This window comes from Felis catus, chromosome E3, assembly GCF_018350175.1.
Source record: "Felis catus isolate Fca126 chromosome E3, F.catus_Fca126_mat1.0, whole genome shotgun sequence".
Lineage (NCBI taxonomy): Eukaryota > Metazoa > Chordata > Mammalia > Carnivora > Felidae > Felis > Felis catus.
In genome coordinates this window covers 8,655,434-8,672,486 of record NC_058383.1, presented here as the reverse complement: position 1 = coordinate 8,672,486, position 17,053 = coordinate 8,655,434, and the positions used below count along the sequence as shown (strand labels likewise).

Genomic DNA, 17,053 nt, shown 5'->3' with positions numbered 1-17,053 from the left:
CTGGCTCAGTGGGAAGAGTGTGTGACTCTTGAGCTCAGGGATGTGAGTTCAAGCCCCAAGCTGGGTGTAGAGATTATTAAAAAAACAAAAACAAAAACAAACAAACTTAAAAATAAAACACATTAGTGACCACAATTTCTCCTTTCAGAAGATTAGATTTTAATAACGCACATACAACATGCCGTTTATGGAGCCTCTACTATTTGCCAAGGTTATTCTGGATTATTCTACAACATGTTGTCTGACTCATAAGAACTCCGGGAGAGTTGTCATCACTCCCCGTGTTTGGACGAGAAGACGGGGGCCCAGAGAGGTCGTACAACTCAGCATGGTCCCGACTAAACTTCATACCGCGTGAATCCAATTACAGGCTTTTCCTTTTGACACTTACTTGTCTGTTATACTTAAAATAGTCCTTTAAAGACTGCCAGACACACAAGGAGACGACACGCAGGCTCAGGAAGGAAAGGGAACGCCAGCCCCATCCACGTTTCGGGGAGTGACCTGGACAGATGGCCCCACGGGGTTCACAGCTTGAAGGAAGCGTGGCCTGGGGCGGGGCGGCGGGTGGTGCGTTCTCTGACGCCACCCTGCCGCCCCTTGGTCCGGGCTCCTGGGTCACCAACACATCAAACTCAGAGATTAATTCTTCACTGATTACCTAAGAAGTCACTTTTCTGGGCCAAAGGCGACTGAACAAAATAAGGTAACCCTCACACTCAGAGGTCCATTGACCGAACTTTCCAATGTCCAAAGTGAATAGCATCCTGGTCTCAGAAATTAGAGGGACCGAATCTGTGGTTGGAAAGTAACTGAGTATCAGGAATAAACAAAGATGACCAGGCTTCGACCTAAAAGGAACTTGAGAGACCCCCCCCCACCACCACCACTAACAACTTGCCCAAGTTCATCCTCTGTGGGGAGATACAAAGGGCCATTGTCCATCTTTGATTCAAAAAGCTGCCTGAACTCTCTGAAGAACCCTCACCCCATCCATACTCACCTGCTACCGTAGTGTCCTGTTTCAGTTCTGACCACCACCTTTAGGTACCCTGCGTGCCAGGTGCTTGCTATGTTTACTTGGCCACTGTCTGCCTGCCCCCTAGGAGAGCTGGAACCTTCTCTCAGTGCCTGCTGTCTCCCCGAACCTCAGATTGCCCCTGGCTCCTGGCAAGGGCTCAGAACTACTTGTAGAACAGAGCGAGGGAGAAAAGAACACAGCACAGAAATGTTTACTGAGCACCTACTATATGCTCTGTTTACCTGAATTCATTTCACCTGCCTAGTAACCAGGACCTGATTAGTTCCGTGTATATATATGGGTCCGAATCTCAGAATGCTCAGTGACCTTGGTCAAGATCACCTGACCCGAATATCTGCTCCACTCCTGGTGTGGGGCTGGACATTTACCTTCAAAGAATCTCACACACTTCTCACATGACCCCTGCATGCATGACCCCACATGCATGAAGGATGCATGATATATTTCTGCAGAAGAAGCTGAAGTTTCTGTCCCGATGCTACTGAGATCAATATGCAAATGAGCGATGGAGCTAGCTAGCACTGGATTCTCTCTCAAATGGTCCATGCTCAAGCTAACTCCTCTGCTCCGGGCCTCCCCAGTGGCTTGGGGTCTGCTGCAGGATCTGGCAGGGACGCAGGGAGGAAATAGAGCCACCAGCCATTTACTGACCGGGGCTGAACTCGGTGCGATTTGCACCCATTACTCCATCACGCTCGAGGGCAGGGACCCCAAAGAAACGAGGAAATAACCTCTTGGGTTGATAAACTGGCTTAAAGAGTTTAATTGGTAACAGTTAAAAATCTCACTTTTAATCTTTAAACTTTTCCTAGTTAAAGTCTTATGATAACTTAACGGTGGGTGATTCTAGAATGATTAAACGTCCAAGTTTATTATTTGAGCTTTATCATGTTGCCAGATACCGGAGTGGCCCTTTAGGAACCAAGTCGTTACCGCCGAAAGGAAAAATTCACCAGATACTTCTGGGGGGGGGGGGGGGGGGAGAGGGAGGGAGGGTTTCTATGGAGTATCAGAGAGAACAAATGAATAATTTCCTACCCCCACAAAGAGCGGCATTAACAAAACAAAGTTAAATTAAGAGAAAAGTCACATACCGCAAAGTTTACCCTTTTAACGCGTGCAGTTCAGTCATGTCTGACATTGTCCCAAAGTTGTGCCACTGCTACCACTAGCCAATGCCCGAACATTTCCACCATCCCAGAAAGAAACCTTGTATTATTAGTCACACCCCACCCCCCCACCCTGGGCCACTTCTCCACTTTCTGCCTCTTTGGCTTTGCCTCTTTCTTGACATTTTATAGACATGGGATCAGGAGGCATTTCGTGTCTGGCTTCTTCTACTCTGTGTAATGTTTTCCAAGTTCATCCCTCTTGGAGCAGATGTCACTGCTTCATCCCTGTTGACAGCTGAATAACGTTCCTTTGTATGGACAGGCCACACTTTGTTTATCAACTCATCCCTCGGGGGACATTGGGGTTGCTGCTACTTTTTGGCTCTTTTGAATTATGCTGCTGTGAGCATTCGTGTGCAAGTTTTTGGGTGGACCTGTTCTCCATTCTTTTGAATATATACACACACCTAGAGGTAGAAAGGGCGGGTCGCAGGGTGACGCTATGTTTAACATTTTGAAGAACTGCCAAGGAAAGGCGTTTCTTGAATTCCTTTTTTAAAAAGTTCTATACACAAAAAAATAATAAAACTGAAGCATCAAATAAAATTTTACTAGCTGCCTGTCTGAGAAATGAATCTTGCAGGGTAATTTGCATTTTTAAGAATTCTCTTTTGTAAAGGAAAGATTTCCGAAGCAAATGCTATAAATATGGTAAGGCTTTTTCATGCTATGGTCGTCATCAAGTGCTCATTGTATCCAAAGTGCATGGCTCAAAACAAAGGCCTTGCCCATCAGAAGTGGGGCGGGGGGCGGGGCCTGGGTGGATCAGTCAATTAAGCTTCTGACTTCGGCTCAGGTCATGATCTCATGGCTCTGGGGGTTCGAGCCCCGCGTCGGGCTCTGTGCTGACAGCTCAGAGCCTGGAGCCTGCTTCCGATTCTGTGTCTCCCTCTCTCTCTGCCCCTTCCCCGCTTGCACTCTGTCTCCCCCTCTCTCTGCACCCCCGCCCCCCCCCGCACTCTGTCTCTCTCAAAAAATAAATAAATAAATAAATACTAAAAAAAAAAAAAAAAAGCGAGAGAGGGGCACCTAGGTGGCTTAGTCAGTTAAGTGTCCGATTCTTGATCTCAACTCAGGTCTGCAATTCACGGTCGTGAGTTCAAGCCCCACATTGGGTTCTGTGCCAGGCATGAAGCCTACTTAAGGAAAAAAAAAAAAAAAAGCAGGAGAGAGTCATTCTACCAGAGCTGCTGCAGGTTCCTGGACCCCCAACATGAGAAGTGTGTCGGCGGCGGGGGTTGTCCAGCTGGTGCCCAGCCTGCCTCCCTGGCCTGCTAGGCTTATAAGCCGCCTCCCCCATCACTGAGGGGCATGTCTGGTCCGCCCAGCTCTCTGAAAACCAGTCTGTCAATCGGCACTGTGGGTCTTCAATAAACCCACCGCTCCCACGTCCGACGAGACATGAGGAAACGTATGCCGGTGTTTCGGGCCTGTTGCGTGCATCGGTTGTAGATTCTTACAAGGACAGAGGCACGAAACAAAAGCTGAGTGGTCACTGAAGAGCCGCACGGCCTCCGGACTCCGTCCGTTTGTAGAAGACGGAGAGTGGAGAATTCGCTCGCTACTCAACACAAACGTTCCCAGTAGCTGCTAATAACGTCTCCGCACCGCTTTATAGTTTAAGAGGCACAGGGGGTCACGTGTGAGCCCCCCCCACCCCGACTCCACGATGCAGTAAGTGATGCCGGAAGCACCCGGCCCCCCTCCAGCACCACGCAGGGCACGGATGCCCCCGCTGCTCACCGAGACCCGGCCACGCGGGCTCCAGGCGGCCCGTGCAGGACGTGTCCATTTGAGTTGCAACTTTATTTTTAAGTGACTCTCTTTTTCCAGGCTGAGTCACTCCCTGCAGTGTCTATATAAAGGCTGTAGAGGCAGTGACTAAATGCATTTGGGCCTGGGCCACAACTATATATTACTCCCCCCATCCCCCGGCCTGCTGGCTCCTCCTCTCACGGGGAGCACGGAAGGACTCACAGAGTTGGCAGTGTCGTCCTCACCTCGGCCACAGGGGACTGGGTGACCCGCGTGTGAGGGACACGACGCTGGGGCACACGCTTTCTCATTTCATTCCGAGGGTGCATCCTGATCAACGACTAGATGGCTGTGGCTTTCCTGAAGAAGGTGTCCCCTCCTGGGCCCCCTGGGTCCCCCCTGCCGGAGGTGGGAAGGGATCCACAGCCCTAGTTACGGTTGTATGGAGGGACAGCACGAGATTCCTTTCCAGGTGGTACCCCAACATGACTCCTGACTTTTGGTAACAGTTTCCCAAGAATGAAAAATTCAGAGCAGCGAACCAAGAAGGGGCGAACCAAGATTCTGCCACTCAGGAAATGAATGCCAGCGAGCAGGCGTTCAGGTCAGCCTTGAAGAGAATGTTCCCTGTCAGGGAGCCGGGTGTGCGGCTGGCATCGGGCCCAGGACCACCTTCCAGCGTGGATGGCGAGTGAGGGAGGGGCGGTCAGTCCCGGTGTTGACCCCAGGCAGCTGTGCCCACGACAGTCAGGGCCGTGACAGAAGACACGCCATGGCACTCGGGCAGGAGGGACGTGGAAAACTACGACCCCGACGATGACCGCCGTGGGCCGGGTTTCACGACGATTAACGCTCTCGAGGGCAAGACATGTCGAGGTACAAGTACATCGGGACAAAAATGACCATCAAGAGTCCCTACACGGCAGCCCCAGTTGACATGGCCCCTTTTATAGGAAACATGAATCAACCTGGCCAAGTTGGGCAGACAAGTACCTAAGACCGACTCTGGGGTAGCAGCTGGACACAGACAGGGCAGAATTGAGTTCTGAGGGGGGTTCTGTGATGAAATCGCTGCGCCCCTGCTCCCTGCTTCCCCTCCCCGCCCCCCACAAACGATGGTTCCTCCCTCACTGAAAAGAGCAGGAACAGAACAAAACAAAGCCCATGCTCCTTGTAGAATGGAGTCTGACACTGAGGACCTTTCTTCTGAGAGTCGAGCATTCCGTCCAAATAGCATGGCAGTGAGCTGGGCCTGCTGTCCCCCTGCAGGCGCCCTGGGACCTCCCTGGAAGGGCCCGAGCCTCACTCAGCCTCAGAGCCCAGCAGTTAAGAGCACGGACTCAGTGGCCACACCGCCTGGGCTCACGTCACCGCCTGGCCAAGTAGTGGAAAACTTAACTGATGGGAGAACAAGAAAAAGGAATCCGAGTGGAATCGTGAAACCCTAGCGCTGTCCCAGACTTTCCAGAAATGACTGTTTCCAGGAGTGCGGAGGGGGCCCGGCCTCCCAGGGCCAGTTGTAGGCAGTGCCCACATGCTTCCACGTCCCTGCTGACCCAGTCCGCAGTCGGCTTCATTGACGCGAATGCCATCCGAGGCCTCAAAGGTCGTCCCGGCCTGTACCTGGGATCTCCGATCAGGGCAAGAGCAAAGCAGAAGGCGAGCACTTTGTGGCATACAATCTTCAAGAAAGCCACCACCGCCCTTCCTGCACATACTGCCACGAGCCTAACCTCCCCCTTCACCACCCTCCTCCTGTCTCCCACCCCTACCCCCAGTGCCCTCCAGATGTGGCACACTGAGGCCGCAGATGTGCATCTCGGGGACTGTGTTCTAGGCCAGGGGCTTCCGGGTGAGCTCCAGCGGGTCCAGGAGAAACGATGCAAGCGCGCGCATTTCTCAGGGGAGGAAGGAGGTCCTTAACACCCACCGGTGTTTCAGAGACTGAGAACCAAGGCCCAACAGGGGCCCTGTTGACCTACAACAAGGGTTACTGAGGCACATGGGGCTGAGACCTTTACCACGGATAGAAGAGTGTTTCTGGGGGGGAAGTCTACATTCAGAAGATTCCAATTATAACATCTTAGCACTTAACATGCCAGATCAAGATGTTCAACTTGCTGGTAAGAAAGATAAGGAACTCTTTAAGAACAAGGATAGGGTTGTATCCTCAGGGCGGAACCATCTGGCACATGGAAGGTGTTCCAAAAATATTTGCAAAATGATTACCTGTCACCACAAACCAACTTCTGAAATACTACGAGCTGAAACTACCTGCATTTGTTGTGGTTTTTTTTTTTAATGTTTATTTATTTTGAGAGACACAGAGAAAGAGAGAGAAAATGCTCGCATGAGCAGGGGAGGGGCAGAGAGAGAGGGAGAGAGAATCCCAAGCAGGCTCCATGCTGTCAGCACAGAGCCCCACTCAGGGCTCAATCCCACGAACCGTGAGATCATGACCTGAGCTGAAATCAAGAGGCGGATGCTCAACAGACTGAGCCCCCCAGGAGCTCCCTTGTTGTGTCTTTTTTTTTTTTTTTTTTTTTTTTAAGTTCCCCGAGCTGGCTTTGAGAAGCAGAAATCAACTACATCTAATGTGCTCCGTACTCTATGTCCCAAGCTCATACTGGTAACAAACACGCCCTGGACTCGAGGTTCCAGGCTTGTGTGGAGCCCTCCACACGCTCACACACACACACAAATGCACAACATATGCATGCATGCATACACACACACACACACACACACACACACACACACACAGCAACCCCTGTGAGCTGGGCCCTATCATCACACTTTTGACAGGTGACGACGCTGAGACTCTGGGAGGTGAAGTAATTCACCAGTGCCACGAGGCAGTAAGCCACCGGAGGTGATACACACAGAAAGTGACAGAATATAGAAATATCCCCCCAGTCTCTTATGTTCACCTAATCAATTATTAATCCAATAGGGAAGGGATATTTCATTCCAAAATTAAAATTAAAAACCATTTTTCTTTGAAAGGGGCTTTTTTGTTTGTTTGTTTTGAATCAGAACAATGTCTAACACTTTTTTTTGGGGTAATTGCAACCATCTTCAAATTGACCACAATTGGGGGGTTAAAAAGATGTAAGCAGTAATATCAACTGACCGTGAAGGGATTAATATAATGACACAAAATGGAAACTTAAAAGAAAAAATGCACCATACACGAAAAACCTTCAGGGCTCTGGCCACCGCGGCACCTGTCACTCTGTGCTCCCGGGGCTCATCCCGTGTGGAAGGACCCGCCCGCTGGCTCTGAGGCCTCCCGCACAGCCCCCCTTTCCCTCTGGACTTGAGCTTCCCCAGCTACCCGTGGGCAGGGCCAGGTTGGAAAATAGAAACTCCCTGTCGGGAGACCAGCACACTCGCCTCTGACTTTTCTCTGGTGCCCTCATCCCGCATAATAGATTCACTAAACATTCGACGGACGCTAGGAGCGCATTGTCTTCTTCCCCAGAACACAGAGGGGGGACTCCCGCGTGCTCATCAGCAATCAGCACAGCAGGTGCAAACCAGTCACAGCGCTGGCCACCCGCCCTGGAACGAGGGCCTCGTCCTCACTCGGCCAACTTTCTGAGTTGTGGAGATCCTGGTCTGTGTCCCCCTAAGGAAGATGCCTCTCCTGCCAATGAGCCAATTTTTTTTTTTTGAACCCCTGAGAACAAGTTCTAAGCAACCTTCACTTTTATGTCCAATCTCTCAAAGAGTTTCCTCGACGGTAAGTGTGAACTGATTCCCTCCGTTGCTGAACGATCCGTCCAGCAGTGTAGTCACAAGAGGGGACCGATGTTGGAAAACCGTGGGGGCCCCTCTGCACTGTGACCCCAAACAGACAATCCAATATCCCCTGTGGACCCCAGGCCCCGCACTCACTAGAGTCCCGACACGTGCCACCAGACCCCCACACCGTGTACCCTCCCCCTCCACGAACCCCGGAGGACTTGGCTATAGCTACGCCCCCACCCCCGTTCTGGCCTCACGTGGCTTCACTATTTACACGGGACTCTGGCCGGCTGGTGGCATCAGTGAACCTATCTCCCCTATCAGTTCTCGCCTCAGGGTTCCCACAGGGACCCCACACAGATGTCGTGGACGGTCCTGGGATAGAAAGAGCCGAGGGAAGGGGCGGGAGCCGCAGGGGGCGTCACCCTTCCCGGCTTCCTGGAAATTCCTGTTGCAGCGAGACTCTCCTCATGGTAGCAAGAGTAGCCTGAGTGAGCACTAGCCTGGACCAGCTGGCAGAGGCCAGGAGCGAGCAGCACAGAAACCTTCTGTCCCCTTCCGGGTGTTTCTGGGCCCCTCTTCTCCACGGAAGACAGGGTCTAAAACCGTGCTCTGGAAAGAAATGCTCCAAATGGCATTTATGAACCACACTGCTTCTCCCCCAAGCCTCTTCCAGTGACTGAGATTAGGAGATAAAACGCTGAGTGTTTCGGAGGGGGAGGGCTCTTCAAGCTGTGTGAGCTGGTCTCCCACTTCCATGTCAGGGGAGGGGCTGTACCCTCAGTGGCCGGAGGGGAACGCACCCCCTCGGCGGGCCCCCGCCCCCACAGCTGACAGGAGCCTGGGACTCGGAACATCCAGGAATCCGGGTCTCTGCTGCTCTTCATAGTCCCGACCATGGGACAGATTATGTTTACTGAATTGTCTGCTGCCTCGGAAGGATGACCTTGACCTTCTGTTTTAGATTTTCCAAGGAAAATGGTCACCAAGGGAAGGGCAGTAAGAACGCGGGGCAGAGGAGGACAGCTCACTACGGGAACGGTACGAAGGGTGGCTCGAGGGACAGATGTGACGGGCGCCGGCCAGGGGAAACAGGAGTCAAGGACAAGGATGAGAGCTCGGGAAACCCCATGGTGAGACCCTCCAGGAAGGCCTGCTCTGAAGTGGCCTTGGAGAAGGAAAGTAATTAGAGGAAGGCAGTCCTGGATCCTGTCTTTACTCAACACAGAGCAGAGCGGATCCCCGATACCACATGGAAGGCGGTAACCAGGCCCGAATCTCTACAATGCGCACCTGTGCTTGGATAGGACGGGAAGATCCACGTTTAAGGGAGGGGGGTGAGGGCAAGCAGGGGATCTAAAATTTAAAGCCCTTAGGTGGGTCTGCCCCTAAAGCCCCCTTTCTTCCCGCTGGGCTATCGTGTTTTCTCCCCAAATATTTATTCTGAAAACAGAGGGTTAATGATTTGTTTCCCAAAATGACTCACAACAGCACACCCCCTCAAGCAGCAAGCTAGACGGTACACTTGACACGGGTCTGCCCTTGAAAGTTCCAATCACGCATCATTTTTCAGGAATATTATGAAAGTCTGGGACATGCCTCCCAGAAAGCAGCTTGCCTTCCAGACCTGATCCTTTGTCCTGCACGGAAGAACGTGGGCAGTCCGCTCTCGCCTGACGGGAGGGGGCAGGAGGCTGGGGCGAGAGCCCGCGGCCCGAGAACCGTCGTGGGCCAGCCTGGCAGAAGCTCCCGGGAAGCAATTCCCACGTCTGTCCAATGGGCTCTAAAACCCTCCTTGCTTTTCGTTTCTTACAAACCCTTGGACAGGGACCGGGGGAACCAGGGGCCTCGAAAACAGACTGGGAAAATGCTGCCCGAGGCCCTCCGAACACGGCCTTTCAAACGTGTACTTACAAGAAAAAAGAGGAGCCCACGAGGAGCACATTTCCAGTGCCCTTTAAAGCGTATTTCAGGAAACAGAGGCGTTTAACAGGCCCTACCGGACTAAATGTCTGTTCAACAAGAAGGATCGGCACATCGCGTCCTCAGAAGTGTGCAGCCTCAGACAGGGCAGCAGGGAAGGGGCCCTCTGAGGACCCCCCGCACCCCCTCCCGCTACGCCCTCGTGCTCGGGGCTCCTGCAAGGACTCGGGGTCACGTGCTAACAGGCGTGGGCACGGAGCGTGGGGGCCGGAGCCCCGAATGGGCCGCGCAGCCGGCCACGTGCTCTCGCACACCCAAGTGGGTCAGCAGGCGCATCTGGAATTAGCTCGTGCTCTCCTGCGTTCAGACAACCGACCGACGCCCGAGGGCCCCCAGCCCGCCGCGAGGCACGCAGTCTGCTGGGGGCGAAATGCTTACAAACACAGCTTCTGAATATGTCCGAGGGCAGGGAGACCCCTCTCCAAGACACCTGGACGGTCCTGCGGCCTCACCTCTGGAGTGTTCTTCTTGAACTCTCGGCTCTGCTCGATAAGCCGCTTTCTGGACTGCTCGCTTTCATCTTGCCGGTTCGCCAGTACTGTTGCGGTGGCATCGAGTTCCCTCTGTCGAGAGAGACACAAAGGAAGACAAGGTTGTCACTGCTGCTTCGTACCAGAGGGGATCGTATCTGCATTCGACCAGAACCCGGGAGAGGCCCCCACCCCCACCCCGTGGCTCTGGGGGTTACCAACTCCTGGGCAGAGGAGGGGCTGGGGCCGCAGAAGGGAGTGGACACACTCGGGCAGTTGCCATCGCCCCGTGCGCACGTCCCGGAACACCACGCTCCCCCGGCTCGATGTGCCGTGGGTCCACACGCACCTCACAAATGACTGCTTCGGGGACAGAACACGCAGACACGTTTTTCTTTGCTAAAGCCAGCGTCAGCCCAATGCCCTGATGCCGTCTAACATACTTATTTTTATTTGGAGAGAGAGAAAGAGAGCGTGAGCTGGGGAGGGGCTAGGAGTGCGAATCCCAAGCAAGTTCCACACTGTCAGCACAGGGCCAGATGCGGGACTCGCACCCATGAACTGCGAGATCACGACCTGAACCGAAATCAAGAGATGGACGCGTAACCCGCTGAGCCACCCAGGCGCTCCTGGTTTCTGTTCTTAGCAAGCTTTCCCTCTTGCCGAGTCTCTGTGTCCTGATGACTCTGCTTTACTCTGGGCTTCTCGCTGGGGCGTGCTATTCGTCTGTCTTCAACAGTGTGGGCCTGGGGGCTTGTGTGCTGATAACTGGGTCTGCTTTCATTTAACAGTACATATTGTGGGTTTCAGAGAGGTGAGGTATCATGCCCATAACCTGTGACTAGTTTTCAGGAGGGACCTTTACGGGGCAAATTCCAAGAATAATGATTTGCAGGATGCAGTCAACTTTGGGAATGGGGCACCTGGTAACAACAGCTATTCTCAAGCTACTGTCCTTGCATTGAAACTCTGAGAGCCACCAGGGCCGGGTGCCCTGTAAGAAGAGGACCTCGGCTCACACGACAAAATAACGCTCAGAGCATCAGAGAACCTGTGCCCTGGCCTCGGAAATTCTGGGAGGAGCTGCCAACGGGATCCGTTTCAAACAAGCCTGCAGCAGATGGGCCCAGAGTGGTGTCCCAAGCCGACAGCAGGGGCACAAGGACACGCTGCCGTAGCCACCAAAAGGCCCATTTTCTTGCCCAGCGGCCTCAGTTACTAAAGACACACACTGGCATCTTTTGCTTAGGATTCGATGTGGCTGTTGCGCATGGCTTCTCCGTGGTATGCCCCATCCCTGGGGCTCAGCAGGGCAAGGACCCAATTGAGGACTGAAAAGCGAGGCAAATCAGACACAGAGATCCTTCCACAGACATCCGGGAAGCACGTGAGTCTCCCCCCCCCCCCCCCGTCCTCCTCCCCCACCCCCACCCCTATGAGGTTTCACCTGCTTCCCTTTTTGGCGAAAGTAACCGGAGGAGTTTGGTGGGGCCTCCTGATGGGCACTTCACTTGTACAGTATGGGGCGGGTCACTGCCAGAGGGGACGACAGGGCGCTGGAGCCTCATCCAGCGTGGTGTTGACTTGGAAATCATAAGACGGTTTTTACTGGGGGGGTGGGGGGTGGCGAGGGGGAGACACTCCCCACCGCACTCTCTCTCCCCTGTCGTGTTTCTGGCATTACAGCAAATCTTGAGCAAACAAGTCCAAAAGAATAACATGGGCTAGAATTCAAGAACAGATGTCAAAGCTACTGCAGAAAAGAGGGAAACACTGCACATTTTGATAGACCACATTTGAAACACATCCCAGTCGAGTGAAGGCAGGGAAAAAAGAGCAACCGAAACGAATGTGGTGATGCGGGGATGGAGACGGAGAAGAGAGAGCAATCGCAGATAAGCAGAAGGCTTTTCAAAAATATAAACAATCTGGTAAGGAGGAGGACTTAGACGGCTATATTTAAGCAGCAGGAGCAGAAGTTATAAAAGGAGGCTTCAAGAAGTGGGGAGAAACGCCAATATTGAAACATGACAGAAAAAGTAGCGTTGATGTTTTGTTCTGATCGCCCGCAGATGCAGAAAACTTGGGCACTGACTGCTTCCAATGAGGACCTAAATTCCAGGGCGGGGGGGGGGGGGGGGGGGGGGAGCTGTCACCCAATCAGCCATAACGGCTGGACGGTGGGGGGCACAGAGGGGACTGTGGTCCCAGCCCTGACCCCCACCTTCCCACCTAGAGGGACGAGCGTGGGGACAGTGGGGCAATGCTGCGGAAGACGTGACAGAGCACACGGTGCCCTCGGGTCCCTGCATGCCCCACACGCTGAAGTCCGACCCAGCCCACAAGATCCATGGGCACATCCATCAGAAAACCCCACCAAGGAGGGCTGAGTCTGAGACAGGACCCTTGATACAAGGCAGCGAACCCACCTTTGTCACGGGGTCACAGGGCCCGTGAGCCTGGGGTGACGTACTGCTGGCAGTCGGGGACCCCCCGGGGGACCGCCACACTCCCTTCCCCACGCGTGCAGACATACGCAGGTCCACATGAGAAACCAACGCGAGTCTCCGGATTTAATACCGTGCCTCGGCCCGCCAGCACAGAAACCGACCAGCACCGCCAAGGAGGACAGGCTGGGCTTCCCCGGCCCCGGGGTCTGGTTGGTCAGACTTAGGGCTCGTGATCTTTGGCCAGGTCCCTTACAAAACCACCACGAGGCCTTCTGAAGGTGACGGAGGCTTTGTACGGTTGTTGGGACGACGCAGAGAAGAGACGGCTATTAAACATAAGCCAAATACTGTTTTATTATCTACCCGGCCCGCCTATGCTCAAAGTGTCAAATACAATGACACATTAACAAGGGAATTTAATGTGTTTACGGGAGGTGGCGGTGGGGGCCTAAAATACAGAACCCTCAGTCCGGGAGTCACTGGTCACGTGTAAAAAAGAGCGTGGAGGGTCCCCACACCTGAAAGGCACTCAAAACTCGCCAAGAGAAAACAAAAACCAAAAACCCACACCTGGGAATCAACCAGTGTCCAACGAGAGCGTGTTGGCATATCCACTCAAGGATCATTCTGCAATGGTAAGAAAAAGTCCTACATGTGCTAGGAGATGGGCTGATCTTCGAGATATATTTAAGCAAAAAGAGCAAAGTGCAAGAACAATGCCAGTATTGTTTAAAAGAGTATCTATACATATGCTTGCATAAGCTTTGATTGTCTCCAGAATGATACAAAAGACACTTGTAACTGCTTGGCTCTGAGAAGGCGCTGGGGGGGGTAGGGGGAGGGGGGAGGCGGAACCTTCCCTTCAGTGTCCAGCTGACCCTCGAAGAACATGGGTTTGAACTGCATGGGCCGCTTAGACGCAGGGGTTTTTTATAGCACAGTACTGTAAATGTATTTTTCTTCCTTATGATTTTCTTCGGAACGTTTTCTTTTCCCTTTATTGTAGGCATATGGTATATGATACGTAGGGCATACAAAGTACGAGTTAATCGACTATTTATGTTATAGGTCAGGGTTCCAGTCAACAGTAGGCTCTGAGTAGTTAAGGTTCAGGGGGAGTCAAACGTTGAATGTGGATCTTTGACCAGCCGGGGGTCAACACCCCTAATCCCCCCATTGTTCAAGGGTCAATTGTACCTCTTTTGACTATTCTAGCCATGTGCATGCATTATTACCCAATTCGAAACACTGTATTGTTAACTTTTTAAATCCTGCTGATGTGAAAAATACACATATATATTGTTCTAGAAACATATTTTACATCGTGCGGCCCATAATACGCATGTTTAATGGCCCGCATGTCCCCCTGCCCAGCAGCAGAGGCCTGGAATAGATGAGCTCTTGACTCACTCTGGTAACTCAAAAACTGAGGCAAGCACGTCCTTTGTCAAAACAACAGCTGTTTCTTGCACAACGCGTCGCACACTGGCCAGTCTCCGGGCTTATGAACGAGGAGGAGGTGGCCAGTTACAGAAAACGCCGCTCACCCAGGCCAGAGCTTTCCCAGGGAATGGCAGAGGAGGGCGTCCCCTCAAAACGATTTAGAAATATTCTCCCGCTGGAAATAGCCGACAGCCCCAAGTCCAAAGTCATGGGAAGTTGGCAGGGCTGGTGGCGAACCGGCGGGCTCTGAACACCCGGGCACTTTCAACTAGGCTGAAAGTGGTGGAAATTGTCCTGGGTGAGTGTCTCACAAGGACAGGCACCTGGAGGCAGAAACTGCGGTTTTCTTTCAAAGTCATCGTGTGGCAGCCGATGCCAGGAGGTGACGAGGCCCAGTGTTGGAACCTGAGGCCCCGTGTGCACGGGCACACCCCCTGCTATAAGGCAGGTAGGCTCCCGCAGAGCCGTGGACGCCTGTAGTCCTGCCTTCCTCTCTGGTGAGAACTTCTGGCAGGCTTTCCTCCCATTTCTGACAGATCCTCAAAGGGCAAAGTGCCTAACTTTTTAACTTTCTCTCTGCCTGAACTCCGGCCTCTCAACCGAGTATTAAAGATTTATCAAACACAAGAAACAGGGGCGCCTGGGTGGCTCGGTCGGTTGAGCGCCCAACTTCGGCTCAGGACATGATCTCAAGGCTTGTGAATTTGAGCCCCACGTTGGGCTCTGTGCCGACAGTGCAAAGCCTGATTGGGATCCTCTCTCACTCCCTCTGCTTTCTCTCTCTCTCTCAAAATAAATAAATAAGCTTAAAACACACACACACACACACACACACACACACACACACACACACACACACAGTAAATAAAATGTGACCACGAGCCTATTTAAAAGAAAATTTTCCCAAATAAAACAGGTCTTAATAACCTCAGTGATCAATTTGAAATCAATTTAAAGTAGGTATGCCTGCCGTTTGTCTGTATTGAACGGGGGGGGGGGGGTACCTGCAGTGCTTTTGGGAGACTCCTCTCATAAAGTCCCATTGCCAGGCCCTCAAGGGCTCCCTGTTCCTCCTGGGCCCAGGGAGGTGAGCCCTCTCCCCCAGCACCCTTGGGGTGGCCGGAAAACATACCTGGCCAACTGCCTCCACAAGGCAAATAAGTATTCTCTGCTTATTGTCTGTAACTTTAATTGAAAGTTCGTTCATCTGGTATTTCCTTTGGGTTTACCTGTCAAGCTAATCAAACAGCAGATCACGTATACGAATCCAAAATGGCTTTATCGGTGAAACCAAGAGGACCCGTACAAAAAGGGAAAGGCAACCCCGGTCTCTGCATGGGGTGGTCCCGGGGCTTTTTCTGCTTCCTTTCCAGCAACAGGGTCATTTGGACAACTGAAGTTCCGTGGGTAAGGGCCCCAGCCCACCTACCAGCCGCCCCCACCCAGCCCCCTACACAGAACAGCTTTAGACTCCTCAGACAGTGGCCTCAGAGCAACCCGGCCGGGATTCCAGGCTCCATCCCAGCTGTAACCTGTGTGGTTTTGGTCCAATGACACTCCCTCTCTGGAGGGAATTAAGATAAAGCATGTTCAATTCGGGGCACGGGATGTGCTCCATCAAGGGGAGTTTTTCTGTACTATAAGAGCCACGCACTTGACCTCAGGCCTGAGCTCAGTCTGCCACCAGTGTCTCCAACCAGGTCGGGGGCTCCAGAGAATGCACGGATGAGTCAGAAGCCGACCCTGACCTCCAGGTGCCCACTGTCCAGCGGAGGAAACCAGGCAGGCACGGAAAAGCAACAAGACAGAAGGGCCTGGCCCAGTGGAACCAAAAGAGAGCAGGTGTTAGAAAAGGGAGAATATAAGTTCCAGCAAGAAAGCCCTATGAGCGTTCGCAGAAGATGCCCATCTTGGCTGGGGCCTGTGGGGGGGATGGGCTCAATCCCCATTACCCTCCCCCTCCTCCTCTTCCCCTCACTGAGTCCCTGGCACAACCTGGGGGGGGGGGGGGGTTGCTGTCAGAGACCAAGAATAGGGGCTCAGAGGAACCAGGAGCCTGGTCAGGCCCCCCCAGGGTAGGGGTGGCAGGGACACAAGAGGAACACGCCAATATGGAAATAACTGGTTTCAAATAGAAACATGGAGGCTGCTTCCCCAGACATGTCCACCAACAGCGACCAAGACACCCACCGTAAGTGGACAGGTACGTGTGCACACATTTCATTTGCTCATATGTACACAAGACGCCTCTGGAAGAGATATGGGTACCACCCCGTATCCTGGGGAGGAGAACGAGGCGGGGGGCCTTTTACTTTCTCCCCTTTATACCTTTTGAATTTGAGCACCTACCTGTAATGTCTTCTGCTAAAAAGTATGCATTTATCTCTCCAAATCTCAGTTTTTCCCTACAATGAGACGCAGGCTCTGGTGGACGGATAGGCCAGCTGACTGCCCCCCCATCCCCGTTTCCCAGAGTGGTGCTCCCCGTGGAGCTGCGGGAAGTGCATTTTGTTCCGTCCGTGGGTGTGTGCACCGACAATGCACGGTATTTAAAGGAGAACCTTGCAGAAGTCCTGAAGCAAACGCCCCTGCTTTCACTTACTTTGTAAGTTTCGGCAGAGGACCAAGTCTGAGGCTGTGTTTCTCGGGTGCCCTTTTCAGACCCTTGGTTCTCACCCATCGCTTTCCCCGCGCACGATCCCCAATTCACTGAGAGTCCCACCAAAGTCTGAATCGCGGCTACGGGGCTGTCAGGCGGTGGCAGCCAGGGGCCGGGGGTGAGCACTCCCGCTCGGGAAGCCCTACGTGCCGCGGTTAGACAGACCTCCAGCGGGGACCCTGGGGGGCACTGAACGGTGGAAAACAGCACACCTAAAGGCAGGAAGGCAGGGATCCTGGAGTCCTACAGGAGCTGCGAGAGTGCACCCAGACACAAGACTCAGGCACCCTTTATCCCCTGGGAGCACCAATGACCTCTCTGAGCTGGGG

At 53.1% G+C, this 17,053-nt stretch overlaps 1 protein-coding gene across 17 annotated transcripts in view; it reads right to left on the bottom strand.

The window, feature by feature from the left end:
- Positions 1 to 17,053, bottom strand: part of CUX1 (cut like homeobox 1) — a 375,787-nt gene that overhangs the window by 277,033 nt on the left and 81,701 nt on the right. For 15 of the 17 annotated variants that reach the window (XM_023246757.2, XM_045048228.1, XM_023246756.2 and 12 more), the window contains one exon: positions 10,155 to 10,265. In XM_023246757.2, coding sequence (XP_023102525.2) covers positions 10,155 to 10,265 — 111 coding nt within the window. Of the gene's footprint in view, positions 1 to 10,154; positions 10,266 to 12,601; positions 12,959 to 17,053 lie in introns of those variants that run through there. The other 2 variants (XM_023246755.2, XM_019820541.3) reach the window with 2 other exon arrangements.